Genomic DNA, 21,770 nt, shown 5'->3' on the forward strand with positions numbered 1-21,770 from the left:
GTTTTTAGTATACGTGTTTTGACAATTGAAATTATTGAAAGAATTTTAGTTGGTGTTTGGGTTTATTACAAGATTTCTTACGATTTGGGGAAATACTTATTGTGTAAAGGAAAATGTCATAAAAATAATTTGCAAGAGTTGCGTTAGCCATTAGTGGCATTTAATGCGATCCTTGTTTGTAGTTAAGTTTTACAAGCGTTCTTGTTGTTTTGCTACCCATGGTTTTGGCTTGTGGGTTTAGTTAGTGATCGATAGAAAGTTTCTCCTAATGAAATGTGGAGACAGGTGTTTTGTTTCTACTGGTTTCGGAAGGTTACACAAAAGCTTTGTCTCCGTTTTCGAATATAGCTTGGTTTAACGTCTTGTCCTTGACTGGTGGTACGTTGGTAATTGCCAGGAAATAGTTCCTGTCCGTGTTTTGGATAAGTTTTGGCTTGTTTCTCTTGGATTCAGTCGAATTCATACTGTAGATGGTGTTACTTAAAAGTTAAAAGTATTTAAATAATAATAGTAAGATATTTCCTGGTCACATCACAGCTCAGTGTATTGAGTCTTCAAGCCGTAAATGACCTGTAAGAAGTTGTTAGCCGCCCGTGTTGCAATCGGACTTGTAAGGTCGTGTTTGTGGCATCGCATTGATAATTCATAAGCAAGCGTCGCCAGTCACATTCGGAGAAGAAGCTTGACACCTTATCTAGATCGACTACCCAGCATAATCTTCAAGCAACAACTTTAGAACCTTTTTTAAAGAATTGTAAAAATTCTATATAATACTCGATACCTTGTAATTTTTATATTGCTCCCCTTGTTTTGTATTAACTGAAAAGCCCAATCTTAACAGTGAAAATTAAGGAAGAAAATCATTTTGACTAGGTAAATGCCTCGAAGGTTTCATACGGATGAGTCACTTCTAGCCAATCACAGTAGACTTGCGTAAGCATTCAATTGAGCTGAGAGTTGGTCGGACTAGTCGGTATAAAGGCAACGTGCGACAACAGTATAGATATAGAGAGAACGACATCCATATTCGAGAGAGAATTGTAAAGCTAGGAGCTACAAGCGAATAAACAACCAGAGAGCCAGAAGAATTTGTTTTGTTGCAAGGGCAAGCTAGTCCCCGACGAAAAGCCCTCCAGCACTAGTTACCAGGCACAACTACTTTCCCTATTGGCAACTTCTTCAGGTCAGTCACGTGGTTATTTGTCACGACCTTGGCTGTCTGGTAACAATGGCACAGACCTTGCACAGACCAATTTCACAGACCTAGCTGAGAAAGAAACTGCGCAGGTGACTTTCAGGTACCCGTCTGAATAATGGTCTTAACGCGCATGCGCTCAGGTCTTAAACTATCTGAATCACGGGAAAACCTTTGACTTTTGCGGTTTTTAATATTAGAATGCTAAAGAAGAACATCAGTAGGATTTTAAAAGGTAAGCTGAAAAATATTCTTAAATTTGCTTTCTTCAGACGATCTGATTCGACATATATGTTTACTTTGTCGCGGCGGCGTAGGAAGTGAAAACTTGAAGGTCGTGCCTTTTTATTACATCGCTCTGTCAAAATTAGGTTATGTTTTGAAATGCGGATTATCCTCTACATGAACCTTTTGAACATCAAAACAATTGTTTCGTGAAAAATTTTACTGGCTTACACACAGACTATAATCATGAAAAGGCAACGAGCATAAGGTTGTCAGCGGCATTGCTAATTGTCATCCAACTTTGCATGGTTGGTAAACCATATAGTAAAGTAAAGATGACAAATCTGACTAGTCCACCCCAGATGTGTTAGAGTTATTAAAAGCCCCCGGGATTAAAAGTTATGATACACTGCTGGTTCAACATTGCTATCATTCCACCGGCAGTACAAGGATTTTTACTCTGGCAACAATCTCCTCTTGACGGCATATTCACTTGGCTGTGAAGCAGAGGCAAATCCGAGTTTCTACAAGGATATACTTGATTGTCGAGAAATTTCTTCCATGTGAAGATCTCAGTGGAGAGCTGTAACTGTCTCTGGTACTGCATGGTCCACCTAACACATGAATTTTCCGCAACTTCCAATAGCGATTTCTGAAAATTTCCAAAAAAGAGGACAACCTCGATACCCAAATTTTCGAATTTTTTTCCCGGAAGTTCTCTTTATTTCCATTTTGAACTTTGCTCCCCGAATTTCTAGAATTTTTGGTTGAATGACTCGCATTTCAGAAATTCAACAGCTTTCGGAATTTCTGTTTCGAAAGTTTGGCGCCCACTATTTCTGCGGAAAAAATGACGTCATGGCTAAATTAACACGTGGTTCTCTGCGGATTCAAATTCCCGGATAAGACAAGTCACGTCAGCAAATGTGGCAACAACATGGCGGATGACAGGGAAGAGGGTATGGACGGTATTCGCGAGACAGATTTAAACGACGATGTGATTTCCGGTGCCATTGGAACTAATGCAATAACGAGTATCGATTTGGAAGAAGAAGACCCAAGGCGTTTCCCTGGCATGGATGAAATGTTGAAAGTTGCGACTGATCTGCAAGATAGTGGACATTCGGTACAACTCAACGATTCACCGGCCGCAACGCCCAGATTAGAATTAGAAAATTCTGGTGAGGAACACATAACTTACCTAACTGCTGAGGCCTTATTGTTATTGGTTTTTTCGTATCGCAGCATCGATTTGAAAGTTTCCCTGTTCTTTCACAAAAAATTTGACACATCACTCACACGTTTGGCCAAGCGAGTACTTTCCAGTAGGCAAAAATTTGTTGTAAAGGGGAAAATGGAATTGAAGTTCTTAGCTAGATGAATCAAAGCTTATTTGAGCCCCTTTGCTTACATCCAATTCGTAGCGTTATTGGGAAGTAAAACGTCCTTATACTCTACAACAGTACTGCTCGAAGTTTTACTAGTAAGTCCAACACAGTAATAGATGCTTTCTACGGTTTCAACAGTTTTCTTAAGGAAAATGAGTGAACCTGCGAGAAATGCTCCACACTCACAGTCTCTGAGATATAGTCTATTTATGATGATAAATTACACAGGAAACATTTAAAGAATTTTCTGAACTTTATGTGTCGGTCAAATGGAAGCTTCAATCCCCCCTCCCCTCAAGGTTATGTTACACGGAATGATTCGCAACGACTATTTTTAGCGCAACACATATTTACAACATTGTTGCGACCTTGTTTCGAACAGTTGCAACATTGTTCCAACATTGCAATGTAGTGTTCTTGTTGCAAATCTTCCTGTGTAACATCACTTTTGATGAACATAGGCTTCTGCGGGGTGGGAACTTGAAGGCTAGCCTCACTTCATATGACTTGTTGCAGCATTCTGTTTTAGATGCATCGGGGTGCACTTTGAATTATTACAGTCCAGGCTGATAACTCATAATGACATTATATCCACTGTTGTAGTAACTTCTTTAATGTACTGTTTAGAGCAGGCATAGCTTCCTTTTTTAGTAGCCTGAGAAAACAGCTAACATTTTGCATTATGCTACCACTGGTTTCCCCATAAAACAACATCTGAGAAATGAGCACAAAATTCAATACTGTTGATGTGACACTACCCAGTTTTTGGTAGTGATTCGTACTGGTCGGAAATGGAGTTTTTGTGCTCATTCCTCAGTGGTCATTTCACTGGAAAATCAGTGGTGGCATCTCAAAATGTTGGCTGTTTTTTCAGGGTACAGTGGAACCTCAATTTACAAACCTCTATGTAATGAAGTCCTCAGTATAATGAACAATATTTCCTGCCTGACTAACAGTAGAATATGTGGAAAGGAACCTTGATATAATGAAACCTCCTTATAGCGAACATATTTTGTTGGTCCCTTGGCCCTGTGTTATATCAAGGTTCCACTTTGCACCGTAGCTTTGGCTTACAATATTCATTTTTATTTTTAGAAAAGTTGCTTTCAGAAATTATTTGACATTAGATTCTCATTCAAATGCTGTAATTTTGCGTGTGGTTGCCTACTTGTCAACATGGCTTCCAAATTTGTGATAAGGCCTGTTGCTGTGAAACTTTAACAGATATCCATCCATGAGAGGCCCTATAAGTGTTGGTAAACTGGTGGTGGTAACTGGCATGTATTGAAAGTTCTAATTAAACTGACCTCTATTAAGAGCAAACCCTTTATTGAGCGGACAAGAGTATTAGTCAGTTTTACCCTTTTCTTCCCATATTTTTTTTTGTAAAACAGGCCTGTGTTTTGTTTACTCCTCTATAAACAAAGTATTTTTCCATGGATGCATGTTAAACATAGATTTCACTGTTCTATTAGTTTACTTGAGTAATAAATCCATGGAGGATATTCTTTCAGCTTGTGATCCTCTAGCTGATATATTACAGTAAAACCTCTATGAAGCGGACACCTTCGGGACCTCCCCAAATTTCTGCTTAATGGAGGTTTGCAAAAATTGCACAGTGTTTGTTAACAATTAACATTCAATGGTTACTTTGTACTGTGATAAAGTTCCATCTTGTTAAGGGTGGATTTGATTGTGAAAAGCTGTGCTGTGCTTTGTGCAAGACTTTTCACGGAACTTTGATTGCGGATGACAATCATTTGGCCAGATATTGGCCCAAGCTACATTTGATTGACAGCTAAATGTATTGATTTATAAAGTAAACCAATAGTCCAGTTCATGCTATTGTATTTGTAAAATACCTTCGAGTAAAAAGAGTAAGGTTTTCTTTGAGTTTACTGTTGTATTATAAACTGAGATAATATTTTCATGTGTTTTTTACACCAGGGCCATCCTCAGTTTCGTGGCAGCCCCCTGATGGGACATATCAAAATGGCCATCCTTCTGCTCCAGCTGTTATTCGTCCTGGCACTGTTCAGAAAATAGATCACCTTAAGAAATGGAGTATTTCAACTTACAAATACACTAGGCAGTATCTTTCAGAAAGGTTTGGGAAAGGAACAAGAACTGTAGACACTGAGCTTGAAGGACAAATTCTTTTGCTAAAAGAAACACAGGTCAAGTATGCTAGCATCCTGAAGCTTGCAAAACAGATGACGCAACATTTTCAACACATGGTTCAAAGTCAACGCGGTCTTGCTGATGCTTTTGCTGATTTAGGCATGAAGTCACCAGAGCTACAGGATGAGTTTAACTACAATGCAGAGACTCAAAGATCTCTTGTCAAGAATGGTGAAGTTCTTTTAGGTGCTCTAAATTTCTTCACGTCCAACTTGACCACGCTTGTACACAAGACCATGGAGGACTCCATCATGACAGTGAAAGCTTATGAGTCTGCCAGAATAGAATATGATGCCTATAGAACAGACTTCGAGACTACCCAAGCAGGACCAAGAACAGCAGCAACTGCTGTAAAAGCTGAAGAGGCCAAACAACAGTATGATGTGCAAAAAGAAAAATTTGACAGGCTCCGTGGGGACTTGGCTATCAAGCTCAGATTTTTAGAGGAAAACAAGGTAGAGAACCTCATTTTCTTGAATGAGTCCCTATTACTGTTCATGATTTGACTGTGATAGACGGAAAATGGACTGTTTTTTTCATTGTTCTTACAGACACCAAAGAACAGAATATATAGACTTCAAATAATGAGTTTCATTTTTATGTGAATTAAAAGATGTTTAATTTCACAACTGCCAAGTTGTTTGTAGAGGCTATATTTCTGGTAATAAACAGTCCTGCAATGAATTGACATGCACTGTACAGGTTGCTTTTCTCTGTATTATTTTTTTGCATTTTCTGTAAGTGCTCAGAATTCTTCTGTGTGGAAATGTGCTTCACAGGTTATAAAATTTTATGAGGTATGGTATTTAAAGCCTTACTTTTCGTGCCTGCAAAGCTTAACTTAACTGATCACATTCTTTTTTCTCTGTTTGACTTAAATAGGTGAAGGTGATGCACAAGCAGTTATTGCTCTTCCAAAATGCTATAAGTGCTTATTTTGCTGGGAATAAGCAGGCCCTGGAGAACTGTATGAAGGAGTTTCATATCAAAATCAAGAGCAATGAAGGCAAACAGCAATCATTTCTGGAACACTAAAAGACAGTTACTGATGCATCATGTTTGTAGGTTATAGAAAATTTGAACAAGCAAGGACAAAAATAGAACTGCTTGTGTGATTTACATCACAGTAAGCTTTCTGTTGCTAGTAAGATGATTTTATTGCCTTTGAGCATTAACTTATTAATGTAAAATCTACTTAAAACCAAAGAAAAGGAGCAGATACATATGGAGAAAATAATGTGGTTTTTAGACTTTGGCTTGTTATCTAAAATTTAAGTTATGAGAAGTTATGATCAGTGGCTCTGTATATCTTTATCTGTATGCAAAAAGCATCAGTAGCATTTTTTTTTACACTGCATATAGTTTCAAAATAATATTAGCCTTCTTATTCCTAGATCATGTTACGACAAGATTATTTGTTCCTCTAATTTTGAGATCTGAGGACAAGATCCTACTGAAATTAAATTTCTCACAAAACCAATTTCATATATTAAAGGTACAAAGGTACAATGTATTCAGTGGTTTGGTAGATGAGTGTGGATACATGTAGACAGTAAATAGGAGGTTTAAACCAGATTAATGTATCAATTTGTTGTTCAATTTCTCTTATCTTTTTTGTGTTCCTTTCCTGTATATTGTAAAATGATGACACAACTGAAAATAAAATTTACACTGCTACAGTCAAGTAGTATTATAGGTAGTGAAATTTTCTTACAACCTTGAAGGAAAACAAGTCAGGGATAGGGAACAAATAGAGAACAATACCAATGTAGTTTAGCAAGTGAAGCTAATGTTTGTAACTTTTGATTGTTTTAAGTTGAAGAGAATAAAACAGGACAAACTATTTAGGACCGAATAAAATAGGACCAACGCCTTTACATTTAGCTTTTCCTTGTTCTCTATCTAAGAAATATTCTCAAGGTCATTTGAAAATATCTCAACTTACCTACAGTATTCTTGTAATTTGTTCCTTTTAATTTAATACTCTATGCAGAAACATACATCAAGGAATAATATTATTATGATAAACATACTTAGTAATAGCTTAGTCAGATTGAATTCTGGTCTGTTTAGAGGTAAAAAGGAGAAAAAAGCAGAAGTCTAAAACATTTGCACAGGTTAAGTAGTTACCAGGGCCCAGTTGTTCGAAGGCCAATAAATTAGCGCTTAACATGGGGTTTAATTTAACCCATGGTTTCTTTTTCTTGTCCTCAAAAGCATTTTCTCAGATAACTTTCTCTGTTATTTTTAGAGCCTCCAATCATCAACCTGTAGACAAAAAGAATTAAAGCCGAAATGCTTTTTAAGCTTTCAAATCTGAATTCAAATCTCGCACTAACCTTGGTTTATCTTAACCCAGCTTTGAACACCTCAGCCTAGGTCAATAAACTTTAAATCATGTCATGCCAAATCAAGGTAGTGTGAACACTTTGCTCAGTCTTGAAAGCTGATGGGAGTATCAGTAAGTTATAAAGAAGTTTCTGTTAAATATGACAAATTACAAAGCAGGATCTTTCTTTGCTGCCAGAAAATATTATTGTAGTCATCAAGACAACAGCAACAAATGACATACAATTATATATTTGAAGTACAGGCATGGTAGTTTATATTAATGATGAAATCATTTTAGACCAGTAAGCTGTTATACTAATAACTTTGCAGTTGTTGGCTTCAAGACAGAGTTTTGGTCCCTTCTGTAGGTACCGATGCATAGATTACATACAACAAAAGACACAGTACAACCAAACAGTAAAGTCCATAAGAGAACTCCATTGTTTGGTTCCTATGATTATTTTGTGATGATGTTACCTGCAGAAAGTCCCAGAGTTTTGCTGTTCATACCATTCTGATTTGCATTGTTATAGTACACTTAAATAGCACAATACTGTTGTCAGTCTTCTTGGAATTCGAGAATAAATTTTTAAGGGTGTAAAACATTACTAAGATATTCACAGGCAGGTGATAACCCTATAGAGAACATCACAAAACATCCTCGGAGACCCAGGGCTCCTCTCTCTTCTGAAGAAAAAAAAGGAAAAATGCCTTTGCTTTTAGCCTGTGAACCTCTTCCCAGTTGTTGCTTCTTTCAACTTTTCAGCCGAGAGAAGTGAAAACTTTGAATAGTTCTGCGTTTTTCACAGGTGACTTTGCTATTGTTGGAAGTATGAATAATAATGGTAAATTCAATAAACATATGGTGTCAATGTTATTATCCCACCATGCAGTTCAGCTGGAGACCACCATTTATCACAAATTATGCTATAAAAGCTCCCCCCCCCCCCCATCCTATGTAGATAGCATCATAAAATACCACCTTTCCAGCAACTTCCTAAAAAAAGTTTTTGAAAGAAACTGAAGAGAAGAAAGGTCAACTGGACTTGTAGCATGATGAAAAAAACAACAACAATAACAACAATTGAAAACATAAAGGGAAAGGGAGGTGCTTTTCTTCTCTTTGCCCAGTGGTTGACCCTGTGCCCCCCTATGTAAAAGAGTGGCACACAGGGTAACTAATGTAATGTTGTCAAGGGAAATTCTCCTTTGTCGTTTTTAAGTTTATACGAACGTATACTAAACAATAAGAAGATATTTAAAACAATCCACTCTCTTCTTGACCTGACCTCTATATCTGAGAAAACAAAACATTGTCAACTTTCAAATTCAACTTCAACTTTCAACTTCATTTAAATTTAAAAATATAGCAAAAGATACATTGGGACTGGCCTGCAGTTAGCAAATGCCCATAATACACTCCGTTCCCCCGCCCCCACCCCGCCAAAGTTTGCACCCGACCGTCTTAGCAACCCACAGTGCTTTGCTGACCTTGGAAGCTATTCCTTCCGGTTATCGGAGCGCTTGTTTCAGTCATGAAATTTGACATGGTTCTCGCTATTAAAGCTACATTCGTGTGACTGAAATCAAAACACTCAAAACTGGGCATCATGTACTTCGATCAAGGAGAACAGAGGGAACTGAAAGTTTCCGTTATGTGGAAACGAGCCCAGAGAAAGAAGATGCTCACTTCAGTGAACTGGAAAGAGCGAGTGTTTGTTCTCACCCCTATAACTCTCAACTATTTTGAAGGCTCTGCAGAGGTAAGGATGTGCAAATACCTTAAAATGATGTAAATTGTACTTTGAATCCAATATTTCATGACTGTTCAAAGATCGGTGTTTTATCTCCGAGTTTGTACGTTTTGCACAAAATAATAATAACAAGACACCACGTCGCGTACACAGTGTACGCTCCGTAGCGTCTTGTTATTAGGGACCTTAAGATCCAAGGACGGCGACGGCAGACAAAACGTCGCTGAAAAAGTGAATTCACGTTCTTTCAATCTTCATCGCGATTACTCCAAGTCACTAACTTTTTCAAATGTAGGTGAACCTTCCTAAAGTTAAATCCCTAAGAACCATATCCAAGTTCAGAAAGAGAAAGGAAATTTCCTTGTCGCTTGTGTACTTCCTCTTTAAAACGTGAAATTAGGCATTTTCACGTCGTAGTCATGCAGTGACGGCAAAGAAATGTACAGAAAAGCGTGATGCACGTGCAAAGTTGTTGTTTTGCTAATCAAACCTATTGATTTTTTGAAGTTCTCGTTGCCGTCGCTGTCGTCGGATCAAGTAGCGCACATGAGAGGACACAGAGGCTTTTTACTGGAAGTACAATCCCACGCAGGGATGTTTTCTCCGCTGGCAGCTAATCCGACTTAATCCCATTTAATATGTCGCGTTCCTCGAAAGTGCAAAAATTTTCTTGTCGTGTATTAGATTTCAGATACATTTTCTTAATCTTCATTTCGCGCCAGAATAAATTAGTTTGCGCGCAAAGCGCTCCTGGTTTGTCCCACTTCGAGTCCACCTTCTGGAGATACGCCGGCTTGGTAGCTAGAATACATTGCCGAGGCGAAGATCTGGCATTTTTTCCTCCTCGTCGTTAATGTTTATATTTGTGGTGAGAATGCAGCGCATATCGGTGGATTTTACTTCATGCAGCTTGCTACTTCTGAAAGAAGAGTGCCGGATTTCATCGTTTTGTCCATGTTTACTAGTGTTGGCGAAATATGTAAGGTAAATGAACCGACAACTGTAAGGTAAGAATTGAAGTTTTAAATTTGTTACTCGGTGAAAAATCGTGGAATTGGAATTCGTGAAACCCGTGGGTATTACCTCTGTTACCTAATGTCATGCGATGACTCCTCGCTTTTTCGATGCGTAACACGGATACAAGAGATAAATCTCTTTCGCAAAGTGAAGTATAATTTACTTAACGAGACCATTTGACGAATATTTCTGGTTATATGCTTTATTTATATTTGCTTGGCTTATTCAGGCTACATGCCAGGAGTTTGATGACAATGTTTGTGTGCTATAATTATGCTGATAAGTTTTTGCACCTTTATATTGAAACTCATGTAAGCCAAATGTTTCTAACCTCTAGCAAAACACTCTTCTATTGTGGAGGAACTTTTAATGTCTTTCGGGGCTCAATATGGTGTCAAATTTTTAGGGGGAACAAAGCTTGATTTTTGGCCAAACAGACTATAGCTTTTTTGTCTCTGAAGAGAGCGCGAGGCAAACGTCCGTCACAGAGCGCCGTGTAACCCAGTGATTCTTTAGGCAGGCACACCCATGGGTGCAGTGTAACCCAGTGATTCTTTAGGCAGAGCTAACAAACATAGGCTGCACTTTAGGTGGCACACCCATGGGTGCAGTGTAACCCAGTGATTCTTTAGGTAGAGCTAACAAACATAGGCTGCACTTTAGGTGGCACACCCATGGGTGCAGTGTAACCCAGTGATTCTTTAGGTAGAGCTAACAAACATAGGCTGCACTTTAGGTGGCACACCCATAGGTGCAGTGTAACCCAGTGATTCTTTAGGTAGAGCTAACAAACATAGGCTGCACTTTAGGTGGCACACCCATGGGTGCAGTGTAACCCAGTGATTCTTTAGGTAGAGCTAACAAACATAGGCTGCACCTTAGGTGGCACACCCATGGGTGCAGTGTAACCCAGTGATTCTTTAGGTAGAGCTAACAAACATAGACTGCACTTTAGGTGGCACACCCATGGGTGCAGTGTAACCCAGTGATTATTTTAGGTAGAGCTTACAAACATAAACTATACAGGTGTACATCAGATGGCAACAAGCTTTCCAGTTAAAACTTTGTCATAAAGTGCTGCACCGTGGCACTTAGACAATTTCTTTATCGCTTGCTTGATACATTGTTTTGACGCACAATTGATAGTCAGGAGAAGTCGTATTGTCTAAAATCGTAGCAAAAGACAAATTTACACACATCACAGAGGTAAGGTAAGGTAATACACGGTATTTCCCTTAGGTACATTTACATTCAACTATAGAAATATAACCAGATAAAAACTAAAATAATAACGATATAACAATAAAAACCTGCTTCACATTTAGGCCTTGTGTAAAGATACATATATCTAAATTAAGGTTTTTTAATTTTCCTTTAAAAAAATTATTGCCGCACCTTCAGTGACAAGCTGTTCTACAACACTCTTCCGTTATAAGAAAGGCTTCTCTTTTAAAATTCAGTGCGGGGTTGTGGAACAGCGAACTTGTTTGTATTCATGCATTTTCTGTTAGGTTATAAGCAATTAAATCGCATGCAGCGACGAATAAAACGCGAAACCATCAGATATTCTAGAACCATGTTATTTACAGTGCTGTGCATTATTATTGCTTAACTAGCTAACTACGCGCTGATGGAAGTAAATTTCGCCCCTTTAAATTTCGAAACAATTCACTGGTACTGTATAGTCATAATTGGAACGGAAAGTTAGCACGCGAGCAGGGCGATTCTGCTGTAGTTTCTGCAATGTAGAAGATATTACGGCAATGAGGCTCCCGAGGTCCGTTTCCGAAATCACAACTACATGTAGTATGAAATGAATTCTGCGTGCAGACGTCTCCTTTTCCAGGTTAGGTTAAATAAACCAACGGTTTGTTTGACAAAGCTCCCACGAGACGGTTTTTTGGTGATTTTATTAATTTTTCCGATCCATTTTTTGTTTCATCTCTATTTTCGCAGCTTTTGCGATACAAACTAAATTCATTTTTAGTTGTGATGGCATTACACTGCTTAATCAAGACTGCTTTGGAAGAAACTGAATATATTGTGCTTCGCGATTTCGCAAAATTGCTGCGAGAATTAAAATATATTTTCTTCCAGAAAAGTGTTTTCACGCTTTTTTCTCTTGTCAATTATCTCGTTTTCTAAAGGTCTTCGAGAACTGAATAAGACAATATTTTATTACCTACAACCTACAAACCTGATTTATTTTGACCACATCGAAACAAAACTGGAAGAAGAAAAGCCTTTTATTTTTGCCGGCTTCGGCCTGCCGACGCGATCGTGTCTGGTTTGCTTTCATATGATGACATTTTCCTGACAGAAGGGTGTCGGGAAAAACACCTCACGCTGATCATACGTGACAAAATCCGCCGCGCCTAAGCTAATGAAGAAAAGTCTCCTGGAAGGCTCCATACAATTCCTTATAACAAAATTATAAGGAATTGTATGGAGCCTTCCGGGATACTTACAGCGCAAGCCCTTTGTGTCTTCTCATGATTGGCTAATCCCTCAACTTAGAGTCTCCTCTGACCTGACGGGTCACTCAGCTGAGTTGGTTCAAACCCCGGGGAAGCCAAAATAATAATTCTTTCTTCCTCGAAAAAGTTAAAGAATAAATTAAAGAAATCGAAGTGATCTGGAGATATCTCGAACTAATTTGGCTCTCACTTCGTCAAATAGCCAAATAAAACCGAAAACCTACAGACTTTGCATGCCCAATCTTGTCAAAAAATGGTAACTTTGATACATTCCTGAGTGTCGCGAATCCTTTACTTCGCACTCCGCCAAAGTAATAATAATAATAATCCATTTATATAGGGCATTTTCTACAAAACTTAAAAGTAAAAATAATCACAAGAATTTGACATTAAAACTAGACGCTAACTACAAAATAGATAAATGTACACAATAGATAAGAATCAGATAACAAATAAAAACATCACGATTCATAAGCTCTGCATGAGCTTTAATCTGCTTTAAGCTAGTCGGAAATTAACATCAAGTCATTTTCATCTGCTTCTAAGAGCTAATTAGCCTGAACCTCCTTTGAAATCTGTTTCATACTGCTAAGTCCGTGGATGGAGTAAGTAATCGAATGCGTTACAAGAGTGTTAGGCAGGAAAAACTGCCTTGTGAAAACACATGCCAGCATGGAGGTCACAAACTTCATGTTATACATGAGTATGGGTTGCTGACATCTGAAGTACTTTGCTCCTGTTAAAATTATGTTTGTGATATTGTTTTGAGCAGAAACGTGGAAAACGGAAAGGAAGTATACCTCTAAGCTCAGTGAAAGCAGTAGAGTTTGTTGAAGACACTGCATTTGACCATGAAGTCAAGAAATACTGCTTTCAAGTGAGTTCAGTATACTCTCACTGATAAACCTCTCATGGAGTTCTGCATGGGGTGCTTGGAATAAGGTTTCTATTGACTCCTGATCAAATATAAAATTCTCCTTTGATTCACAATCATAAACAAGACAAGTGTAGAAGAATTTCGCACTTAATCAGAAGTCACCAGGGCTTAAATTATTTATTCTAGGAAATTGTTCTTGTCTGTCTTTTCCTGAATACAAACTGTGCTTATTAGGCTGCTAATCAAAATAATATTATTACATGTTCAGCATATTTGCATACCACACAACAGTGCTAACATTATTTCAAATAGTCTAGCTTGGGTGTTCATTGCATGTAGAAGTCTAATTTCTGTTTATTGGTGAATTTAGCTTTTTTATGCCGGTCATGTTGAAACGCAGACCATGCAGACTGCAGACTGCAGACTGTGCAGACCGTGCAGACTGTGCAGACTGAGTGTTATTTTTTTGAAATTGTACCTTAACCCATTCGCCCCTGAACCGCCCGTAACCGCCTGTGCGGATCCACATTCTTTCTACCCTTTGTGACGTCATCGGTTTTAACGGTCAAGGACAACTTTGCCCGCTAACTTGTGCAGAGTGAAGAGATCTTTCAAACTATACCAGAATGAGCACAATTCAGTCAATGATACTGGAGAAAGAGGCAAAAAACCATGTAACATTGACCTGAAAATCTCCATGAAAATCTTGTTCCATTGCCCACCTACCTTTCCTTTCACCTAATCCTACGATCCTAAAAGCTTTCCTAAAAACTATTCCCACCAAAATGAAGCCTACTAAATGCCCAGCAAGAGAAAACGATGACAAGCAAAAACGATGACAAGCGGTATCTGTAAGATTTGAAGAAATGACAGCAAGTCACCAGTTGAATTACAGAGTGAAACCAAAGACGATTATCAACAATCAAGGAAATTGAGGAAATGCCTCTCTTGTAGCAGTTGTAGGAAGCCAAAAACAGTTTTATTTTAAGTCGCTCAACCTGAAAAAGCTTCTTCTACTAAGAAAATAAATAATTGTGGCAATATAATACAGTTACAGAAAGAGACGGCTTACCTTCCTCCATCGTGCTCACTCCTGCGTGAAAGCGGCGCAGCTTGAAAAGCACGCGAAACTGCTTTTACATCTGCTGGTAAACATGAGCCCGTGATTTTCTCATTTCCTATGACCCTTGCAGGTACACATCAGTGCACACTGTATATGATGGTGATGCACAGTGCACATAATGAGAGGAAGCAGGAAACTATAGTAAAAATTTTACTAGAAAGTTAAGGTACAAGTAAAAAAATAATACTCAGTCTGCACAGTCTGTACAGTCTGCACGTACGGTCTGCACAGTCTGCAGTCTGCATGCAGTTTGCAGTCTGCATGGTCTGCGTTTTAACATGACCATTTTAATGCTGTAAACTCTGAACTTCATCATACTTCAGTTCTAAAAGAAGGTTACTGGAATAGTATCTTTCAGTGTGACTGATTCTGTGTTCTTGAACTTACCATTAAGAACAACTTACTGTCTTTGTTACTTTTAACCCAGATGATTATAATGTAGCCCTTGACATCTAGCATTGTTGTATGTAAGCACCAAATCTGGTGCATGTGATAGGTCAGTTAACAGAGTAACTGTGAGACAGCTATTGTAGACTGCTGTATTATTTTCTCAAAATGTTTTTATTATAGATTTATCATATTACAGGTACATGTGTGAATTCCAAATCTTGTAATGTTTACATGTATTTCATATGTCTATTTGTGAATGTTCTGACAAAGAGTGAAACACATGTTCAGACCATAGTCAACTTGATATGCATTTACTATCTAGTAATTGCTTGGGTGATGTCTACATTAATCTGTTTCACAGATTAATAATATAATAAATATTATATTGATCATATCCACAGGTTAAGTACACCAGCTAAGGACTAATGAAGGCACTACCATATTTTTCTACTGATCAACAGGTTGTCTATGATGATCTGGTTTTGTACATCAGTGCAAAAACCAAAGATGAAAGAAAAGAGTGGGTGGATTCCATTCAAGATGGTACTTAAGTAGATTCTTTTTTTTTGTTGATAAAGACAAAGATGATTGATGAGGAGCCTTGATGCTCTCACTCCTAGACCATTGTATAACAGGATTATTTGTCATTCTTACTATTAAATCTGTGGATGAAACTCTGTGGGGTTACCATTCAAGTAAAACCTCTTTGCTAGACCTTTTGGTCATCACTAGAGGTCTTTGATGTGACTAATTATAAGGTGAAATTAATGGAAGTGTAAAGTCATTATAGTACTTAACCCATTCGCTCTTGGAGATTTTGCAGAAAAATGGGTTTTGAAGCTAGTCGAGTGGTTTTCTGGTCACTGTTGTGCTATAAAGAGCTAAAACTTACCACAAACTGGTTTACAGATTGTACACCTCGCGGCCTTCTGATCCAGATGCAAAATATCAGCTTGCGAAGTTTGGGCATGTGCAGAAAGCAAAATTTCAAGGTAGTTTTTGGGTTTAAAAGTGACACAGCTTTCTCTCCTCCCTTCTTTTTTCGCTTTTCTCGCCTCATTTTTTTTTCTCTTGCTGGGCATTTAGTAGGCTTCATTTTGGTGGGAAGAGTTTTTAGGAAAGCTTTTAGCATCTTAGGATTAGGTGAAAGGAAAGGTAGGTGAGCAATGGAACAAGATTTTCATTGAGATTTTCAGGTCAATGTTACGTGGTTTTTTGCTTCTTTCTCCGGTGTCCTTGACTGAATTGTGCTCAGTCTGGTATGGTTTGAAAGTTCTCTTCACTCTGTACATGTACAAGTTAGCGAAGAAAGTTGTCCTTGACCGTTAAAATGATTAACGTCACAAAGGGTAGAAAGGACCTGGATCCACACGGGCGGTTACGGGCGGTTCAGGTGCGAATGGTTTAAATTTAAAGGTAAGGGTTACATACTCTATACATCTGATAATAACACTTTGTTTCTAGAGTGTAGTGGTAACAAGTTTCTCCTTATGGAATATCATCCTGGAATTTTTGTAAATAAGTGGACATGCTGTGATAGGAGGGAGAAGACAGCTCAAGGCTGTCAGAAATCTTTTGCTGCAAATGAGAAAGATGGCTATCAAGGTAAGAGCAAACATTTTATAGACTACTATGAATTACTATGAATTTACCAAAAATGTTCCGAAAGTTGCAAGTATAAGTATGATTAATGGAATCTGAAGCTCGTTTTGATGCCCCAGACATAAAGGGGCAAGAGTTTTGGGATAATTATTATTTCAAGTGACTGAGTTTGAAATCTTGTACTTGTACTCAAACTCATACTCATAGTCAAATCTTAATGTCCATTTCTCCCGGCCCGACTGACCACCCCTGGGTCTCCGAGGATTAACCATATCAAGACAGGTTGTTAATTTTTAACCCCTTGCCTACTAGAGCCGAATACACCCAGCAACCAGCAACCTTTCTCAACTACCAGAGTTCCTTTCCTAATGACCAGAGTTTTGGTGATTTCATTTGTCTGAGGACATATATATATATATGTCCTGGGTTGCTGAAGGACCCCACACAGGATGTATATATATGTCCTTGGTAGACAAGGGGTTAATTAAACTGAATAATTTTGCATAAGACATTAACATTTAAAGTTGTATTCCAGGCTTAGTTACTAGACTAAGGCAACCTCCTTCCTTTGGTCAGGCACCAGTAGCAGCATTTGGTCATGGTATTTAGTTGTGCCTAAAAATATGATGTATCTTTTATATATTTGAATATCCACCCCCATGACTGACACCTCTAAAATATTCACTTGCAAATGTTAATAGTTTATAGTCTAGCAAAATTGAGATTATATTCATAGCTGTCCCTTCTTTCATTGTAGATGTATGGGAAATACCCAGATCAGAAATAGTGCTTGGAAAGGTGTTAGATTCAGGCGCGTTTGGGGTGAGTGTAAATCATCTTTTTTGACTACTGTTTTGCAAAATGGATGATGAACAGGTAAGGCAGCCAGCTCCCAGCTGGAGGCCCCTGATCCCTTCCTTGATTGGCAAGTACTGCAAACCTAAAATTACAGTGAAACCTGTATTAAGCGGACACCCTCAGGGAATGCTGTAATGTCTGCTTAATAAAGGGTGTCTGCCTAATACAGGTTTTGATAAATAACGTCATATGAGGTGTCAAATGCCATTCAAATGAACGGTGGAAACGTTTAGAATACTCCCAGAGACTATAACGATATACGTTTGCATTAATTTCTTTATTAAAGAGGACCAATTGATCATAGTACCATAAACATAGATTGCAACTCAAATTTGAAGAACTCAGATGAGTGAAACAAGCTCTATACAAACTAAACGAAATATAATTCAATAGTGTACTGTGAAACTAATCAAATAAGATCGTCAAGTCACGTTTTTTAATGTAACAATCGAAAAATTTGTGGGTGGCAGTCTTTTGCATTTCTGGTTTCTGGCATGTTGGGTGGTGGAATTTAATTATAAGTGTCCGTTTAATACAGGTTGGCAACAATAGAAATGACCATTTCAGGTACTTTTTAGGTGTCTGTGTCCGCTTAATAGAGGTGTCCGCTCATAAAGGTTTCATTTAACGTAAATAAGGGAAATAAATTTGGGGACCTCTGCTACTGTCTGCTTAATAGAGGGTGTCCGCTTAATATGGTGTCCGCTTAGACAGGTTTCACTGTATAAGCCTCCAAACTGAAACAGCTGACAGTTCAGGCACCTGTCATACTGATAAAACAGCAGTGAATTAGCTACTGGTAATCTGCAATTTCTGGATATTTCCTTGCAATAATAATTTCCTGGTAGTGTAACTTTGCAAGGGCAGTGAATATCAAGTAGCTGAATGATGATGCTGAGATATTCATTTTTCATACAACAGACTGTGAGACAAGGCTGGTGGCAAGGTACTCCTGTGGCTGTTAAAATGAGGAAGGAAGTCCCCATGTCTAAAGATGTCATGTCTGAAGATGACTTCATAAATGAAGCAAAAGTCATGACGTAAGTGCAGTTATTTACCTCCTTAATACAGACACTTCAAGTGAAAAAACCTAGTGTTTGCTTAACAGAAGTGTAACAGTTCATTAATTTCAATGGAAGGCAAATGGGTAGCCTGTGTAGAACTTTTCCACACCCCAAACCCCCTCCAGGATTTCTGAAAAACTGAAACCTGCAAAGACACGACCTAAGGGTTGAAAACATAACTTTAAATACTGTGTCGTTTGTTTTGTTTTTTGAGGCAGTGGCGCAAAAGTTTTTTGAATTGATCACAAATTAGAAATATTTTAAAGCAAACCAGATGCTTAATTAATAAGAATGTACTTAGTTGCCTCTTTCTTTTCTAACAAGCCAATGAATGTTTTGCACTTCAGAAAACTCCACCACCCTCATGTGGTTCAGCTGTTTGGTGTTTACAGCGAGAAGCCCATTTATATCATCACAGAATTTATGACACAAGGTGGGATATTATTTTTATTAACGCTGCTTGAATTAACCACAATCAGTGTTTTTCTGTGGTCTTGTAACCTCTCTCCTTCTTATAATTTCACTTTTCCTGATCAGTAATGACCCTACAAGATATTATGTTAAAAGAAGCATTCAAACCTTGAGAGAAAAACGCTATACACTTATTCTCTTTAGTATATTGCCAGCCAACCTGCTTTTAGAGATTTTGTTTTAGGAGAAAAAGAAAGAAAACTTCTTTGAATTTAGCAGTTAGCTCGCGCTAGAGATCAACTCATGATTTATTTTGTTGACAATTTAGGATGCCTTTTAGCCTATTTACGGAAACATCAAAATCACCTGCAACCTCCACAAATGACAGAAATGGTTCGGCAGGTAGCCTATGCTATGACTTATCTGGAAAGTAGGAACTTTATCCACAGAGATCTGGTAAGTTAAAATGCAAACATTTTGGAATCGGTGTTATGCAACTGTTGTTAGGGAGCTTAGGAAAGTACGCCACCACAACTCAACGGGACGGCAGAAACACAAAACAAAACAACCAAAAAAAACCATGATAGGTTTCAGCGAGTAAAACAAGACTTCTACATGTGCGTCATTGTTTCAACGAATTCCGACCTTCTTAAATTTCAAACTGAGTGCCCTTACTTAGTCATGCTGCTAACTGATGTCATCATTTTTGTCATCTTTAATCAGGCAGCAAGAAACTGTCTCATAGGAGATAATAATATAGTAAAAGTAGCGAATTTTCATTCAGCGAGGTGGGTTATTTTTTTCTTATTAGAAATAGTGAACTACTTGATGTTTTTAGTTGTGTTCACACGTGTTTCATAAAACTAAGTGAATGTTTTATTTGGACCCGTCAGAGGAACACCAGGGGCAACTGAACAATCCAAGGAGTCAAGCGCGAGAAACCGCTTCTGTTCAATTCGAGTCGTGTTCTGATTGGTTGATGGAGTGTGGCGTTAGATTTTTATTAACAAATTTCAAAGCTTGGCGATGCAGATAAATCAAAATGATCGTGAAGTTACTTTCGACTCTCCACTGTTTTCTCCGCTAAAAAACCAAGCTTTATGTTAAGTCTCCAGAGTGGTTTATACTACGACTAATATTATTATTCTCTCTTAACATGTTATTGTTGATTCCCGACAGATATGTCATTGACGATGAATACACGGCACCAGAGGGCACAAAATTCCCTATAAAATGGGCGCCCCCTGAGGTCATTCTCTATACTAAGTTCAGTAGTAAATCGGACATCTGGGCTTTTGGTAAGCCGCCATTCAAGTTATTGTTTAATACATCTCGCTGTATTTATGTTGCTTTTCTGTTTGTCCTCGTCGTTTTTTCTGCCTGGTTTCCTTTTACATTGCTGCCTTTAGTTTTGACGAATTGAACAGTCATAACTCAGTGATATATCTTTCTATTGATAGGTGTTTTAACATGGGAAATATACACTGGAGGAAAAACGCCCTTTCCCGGAAGGACCAACAAGGCTGCTGTTGAAAAGGTCAGCACTCTTCTCCTCAGCTGACGTAGATAAAAGTTTACCCCTGCCAAGTCTTCTCTTGGCTCACTCTGCACCTCGAATATTTTTTTCATTTATGATTTTTTTGTGATACCGTAGCCATGTTTTTTCAGGCTTAATGAACCAATCGTAGAATAAGCTTAAATATTCTTATCGGAAGAGCTGTTCGCATTAAGGCCACAATAGGATAGTTTGCTTTGCTAAAATAAGATTTAAATGCTGGCTAAGATCAGGTGCACGAAGATCCCCTGCTTCAGTTTCCATCTCCCGACGACCTCCTCGCTCTTCGCACGCATAAAAAGGAGGTGTTCAATTTTCAGTTCATGTAACGCATGTCTAGCAAGGTACGATTCCTGCCTAATCCCTAGGCCTCATTATTCTGCGCGGCTAAAGCGTTTTGGGTCACATGGTCCAGTCGACCGAGAGGGACTGGGAAAAAGGCCGTACAGGGACTAGGCGACTGGGCACTATTGTGTAGGCAAGTAAGATTCAAGGTTACGCGCGCACAATAGTCTCATCTTTTTCAGTTTTACGTACTATTTGAAGAGCTTTTAGTTTAAAAGATGCGATAGTTTAAGGAATTTTCTTCACTGATCAATGTAGAAAAAATGTTTGATATTTGTTTAACAGGTTATGAATGGTGATCGACTACTAAAACCAAGAAGGTGTCCTGAGGAGATGTTTAGAATTGTGGAGAGGTGTTGGCATGCGGTAAGCTGCTTGCAGTGTCACATTATTTTTTTTTCTCAGTGGTATCAGGTTGAATTACTCTTTTTACGAGTGAAGAATTGTGATCAAAGTTCACAGACACTAGAAAAGAATTAAGAGTATAGATTATTTGAACCTCGGAGACAGAACAGATACCGTGGAAAAAGAGATTTCTTCAGTTATGTCTGCGTTTGTCTTGGTTTGCTTTTTTTTGCGATAGGATTTTATAAAAATACTGTGTGGGAAAATCCTGAAAAAATTGATTCGCGTCTACCTTTTCGTTGCGTTGTTGGTGAAAAGTCTTGTGACTAACTTAAAACTTTTAGCTGATCAGAGGTACAGCACATGAGGATTTTCTAAAATTTCAAGCCAATCAGAACTTTGAAAACTTGGCGCTTTCCCTTCAAAAACGTCTGCAAGAAGGAAAAACTTTCTCTAAATTTAGTTGTTGTTGTTCTTTTCCCCAAGGAACCAGAGTGCAGACCGGCTTTCGCGTCAGTCTACAGAAGTATTCTAGAGTTTACTGGTGAAGATAACCTCCCTTTGGAGAGTAAGGCGCAATAAAGATATACTATACTATACTAAACTCACTCACTCACTCACTATACCAAAAA

At 38.2% G+C, this 21,770-nt stretch overlaps 2 protein-coding genes across 2 annotated transcripts; both read left to right on the forward strand.

Annotated features, from left to right (window-relative positions):
* Window positions 1–2,324: 2,324 nt before the first annotated feature.
* LOC140947555 (arfaptin-2-like) lies at window positions 2,325–6,832 on the forward strand. The gene is made up of 3 exons (XM_073396695.1): window positions 2,325–2,601; window positions 4,756–5,444; window positions 5,872–6,832. Exons 1-3 carry the CDS (start codon window positions 2,358–2,360, stop codon window positions 6,022–6,024), a joined length of 1,086 nt encoding a protein of 361 aa, XP_073252796.1. The 5' UTR covers window positions 2,325–2,357; the 3' UTR covers window positions 6,025–6,832.
* Window positions 6,833–8,930: 2,098 nt separating this feature from the next.
* LOC140948086 (tyrosine-protein kinase SRK3-like) lies at window positions 8,931–21,746 on the forward strand. Its single transcript, XM_073397310.1, has 13 exons — window positions 8,931–9,083; window positions 13,341–13,445; window positions 15,420–15,501; window positions 16,423–16,563; window positions 17,318–17,382; window positions 18,340–18,458; window positions 18,830–18,915; window positions 19,222–19,349; window positions 19,617–19,681; window positions 20,073–20,191; window positions 20,354–20,430; window positions 21,079–21,159; window positions 21,625–21,746. The coding sequence occupies exons 1-13, from the start codon at window positions 8,931–8,933 to the stop codon at window positions 21,718–21,720; spliced, it is 1,317 nt and encodes a 438-aa protein (XP_073253411.1). The 3' UTR covers window positions 21,721–21,746.
* Window positions 21,747–21,770: the final 24 nt, after the last annotated feature.

The sequence above is a fragment of the Porites lutea genome, chromosome 9 (genome assembly GCF_958299795.1).
Source record: "Porites lutea chromosome 9, jaPorLute2.1, whole genome shotgun sequence".
Lineage (NCBI taxonomy): Eukaryota > Metazoa > Cnidaria > Anthozoa > Scleractinia > Poritidae > Porites > Porites lutea.

Coding starts and splice junctions, on each gene's coding strand:
- LOC140947555 (XM_073396695.1), top strand. CDS start 2,358: ATGGCGGATGACAGGGAAGAGGGTATGGACGGTATTCGCGAGACAGAT. Junction 2,602..4,755: donor ATTAGAATTAGAAAATTCTG/GTGAGGAACACA, acceptor TTTTTACACCAG/GGCCATCCTCAGTTTCGTGG. Junction 5,445..5,871: donor GATTTTTAGAGGAAAACAAG/GTAGAGAACCTC, acceptor TGACTTAAATAG/GTGAAGGTGATGCACAAGCA.
- LOC140948086 (XM_073397310.1), top strand. CDS start 8,931: ATGTACTTCGATCAAGGAGAACAGAGGGAACTGAAAGTTTCCGTTATG. Junction 16,564..17,317: donor TGAGAAAGATGGCTATCAAG/GTAAGAGCAAAC, acceptor CTTTCATTGTAG/ATGTATGGGAAATACCCAGA. Junction 21,160..21,624: donor TGGAGAGGTGTTGGCATGCG/GTAAGCTGCTTG, acceptor CTTTTCCCCAAG/GAACCAGAGTGCAGACCGGC.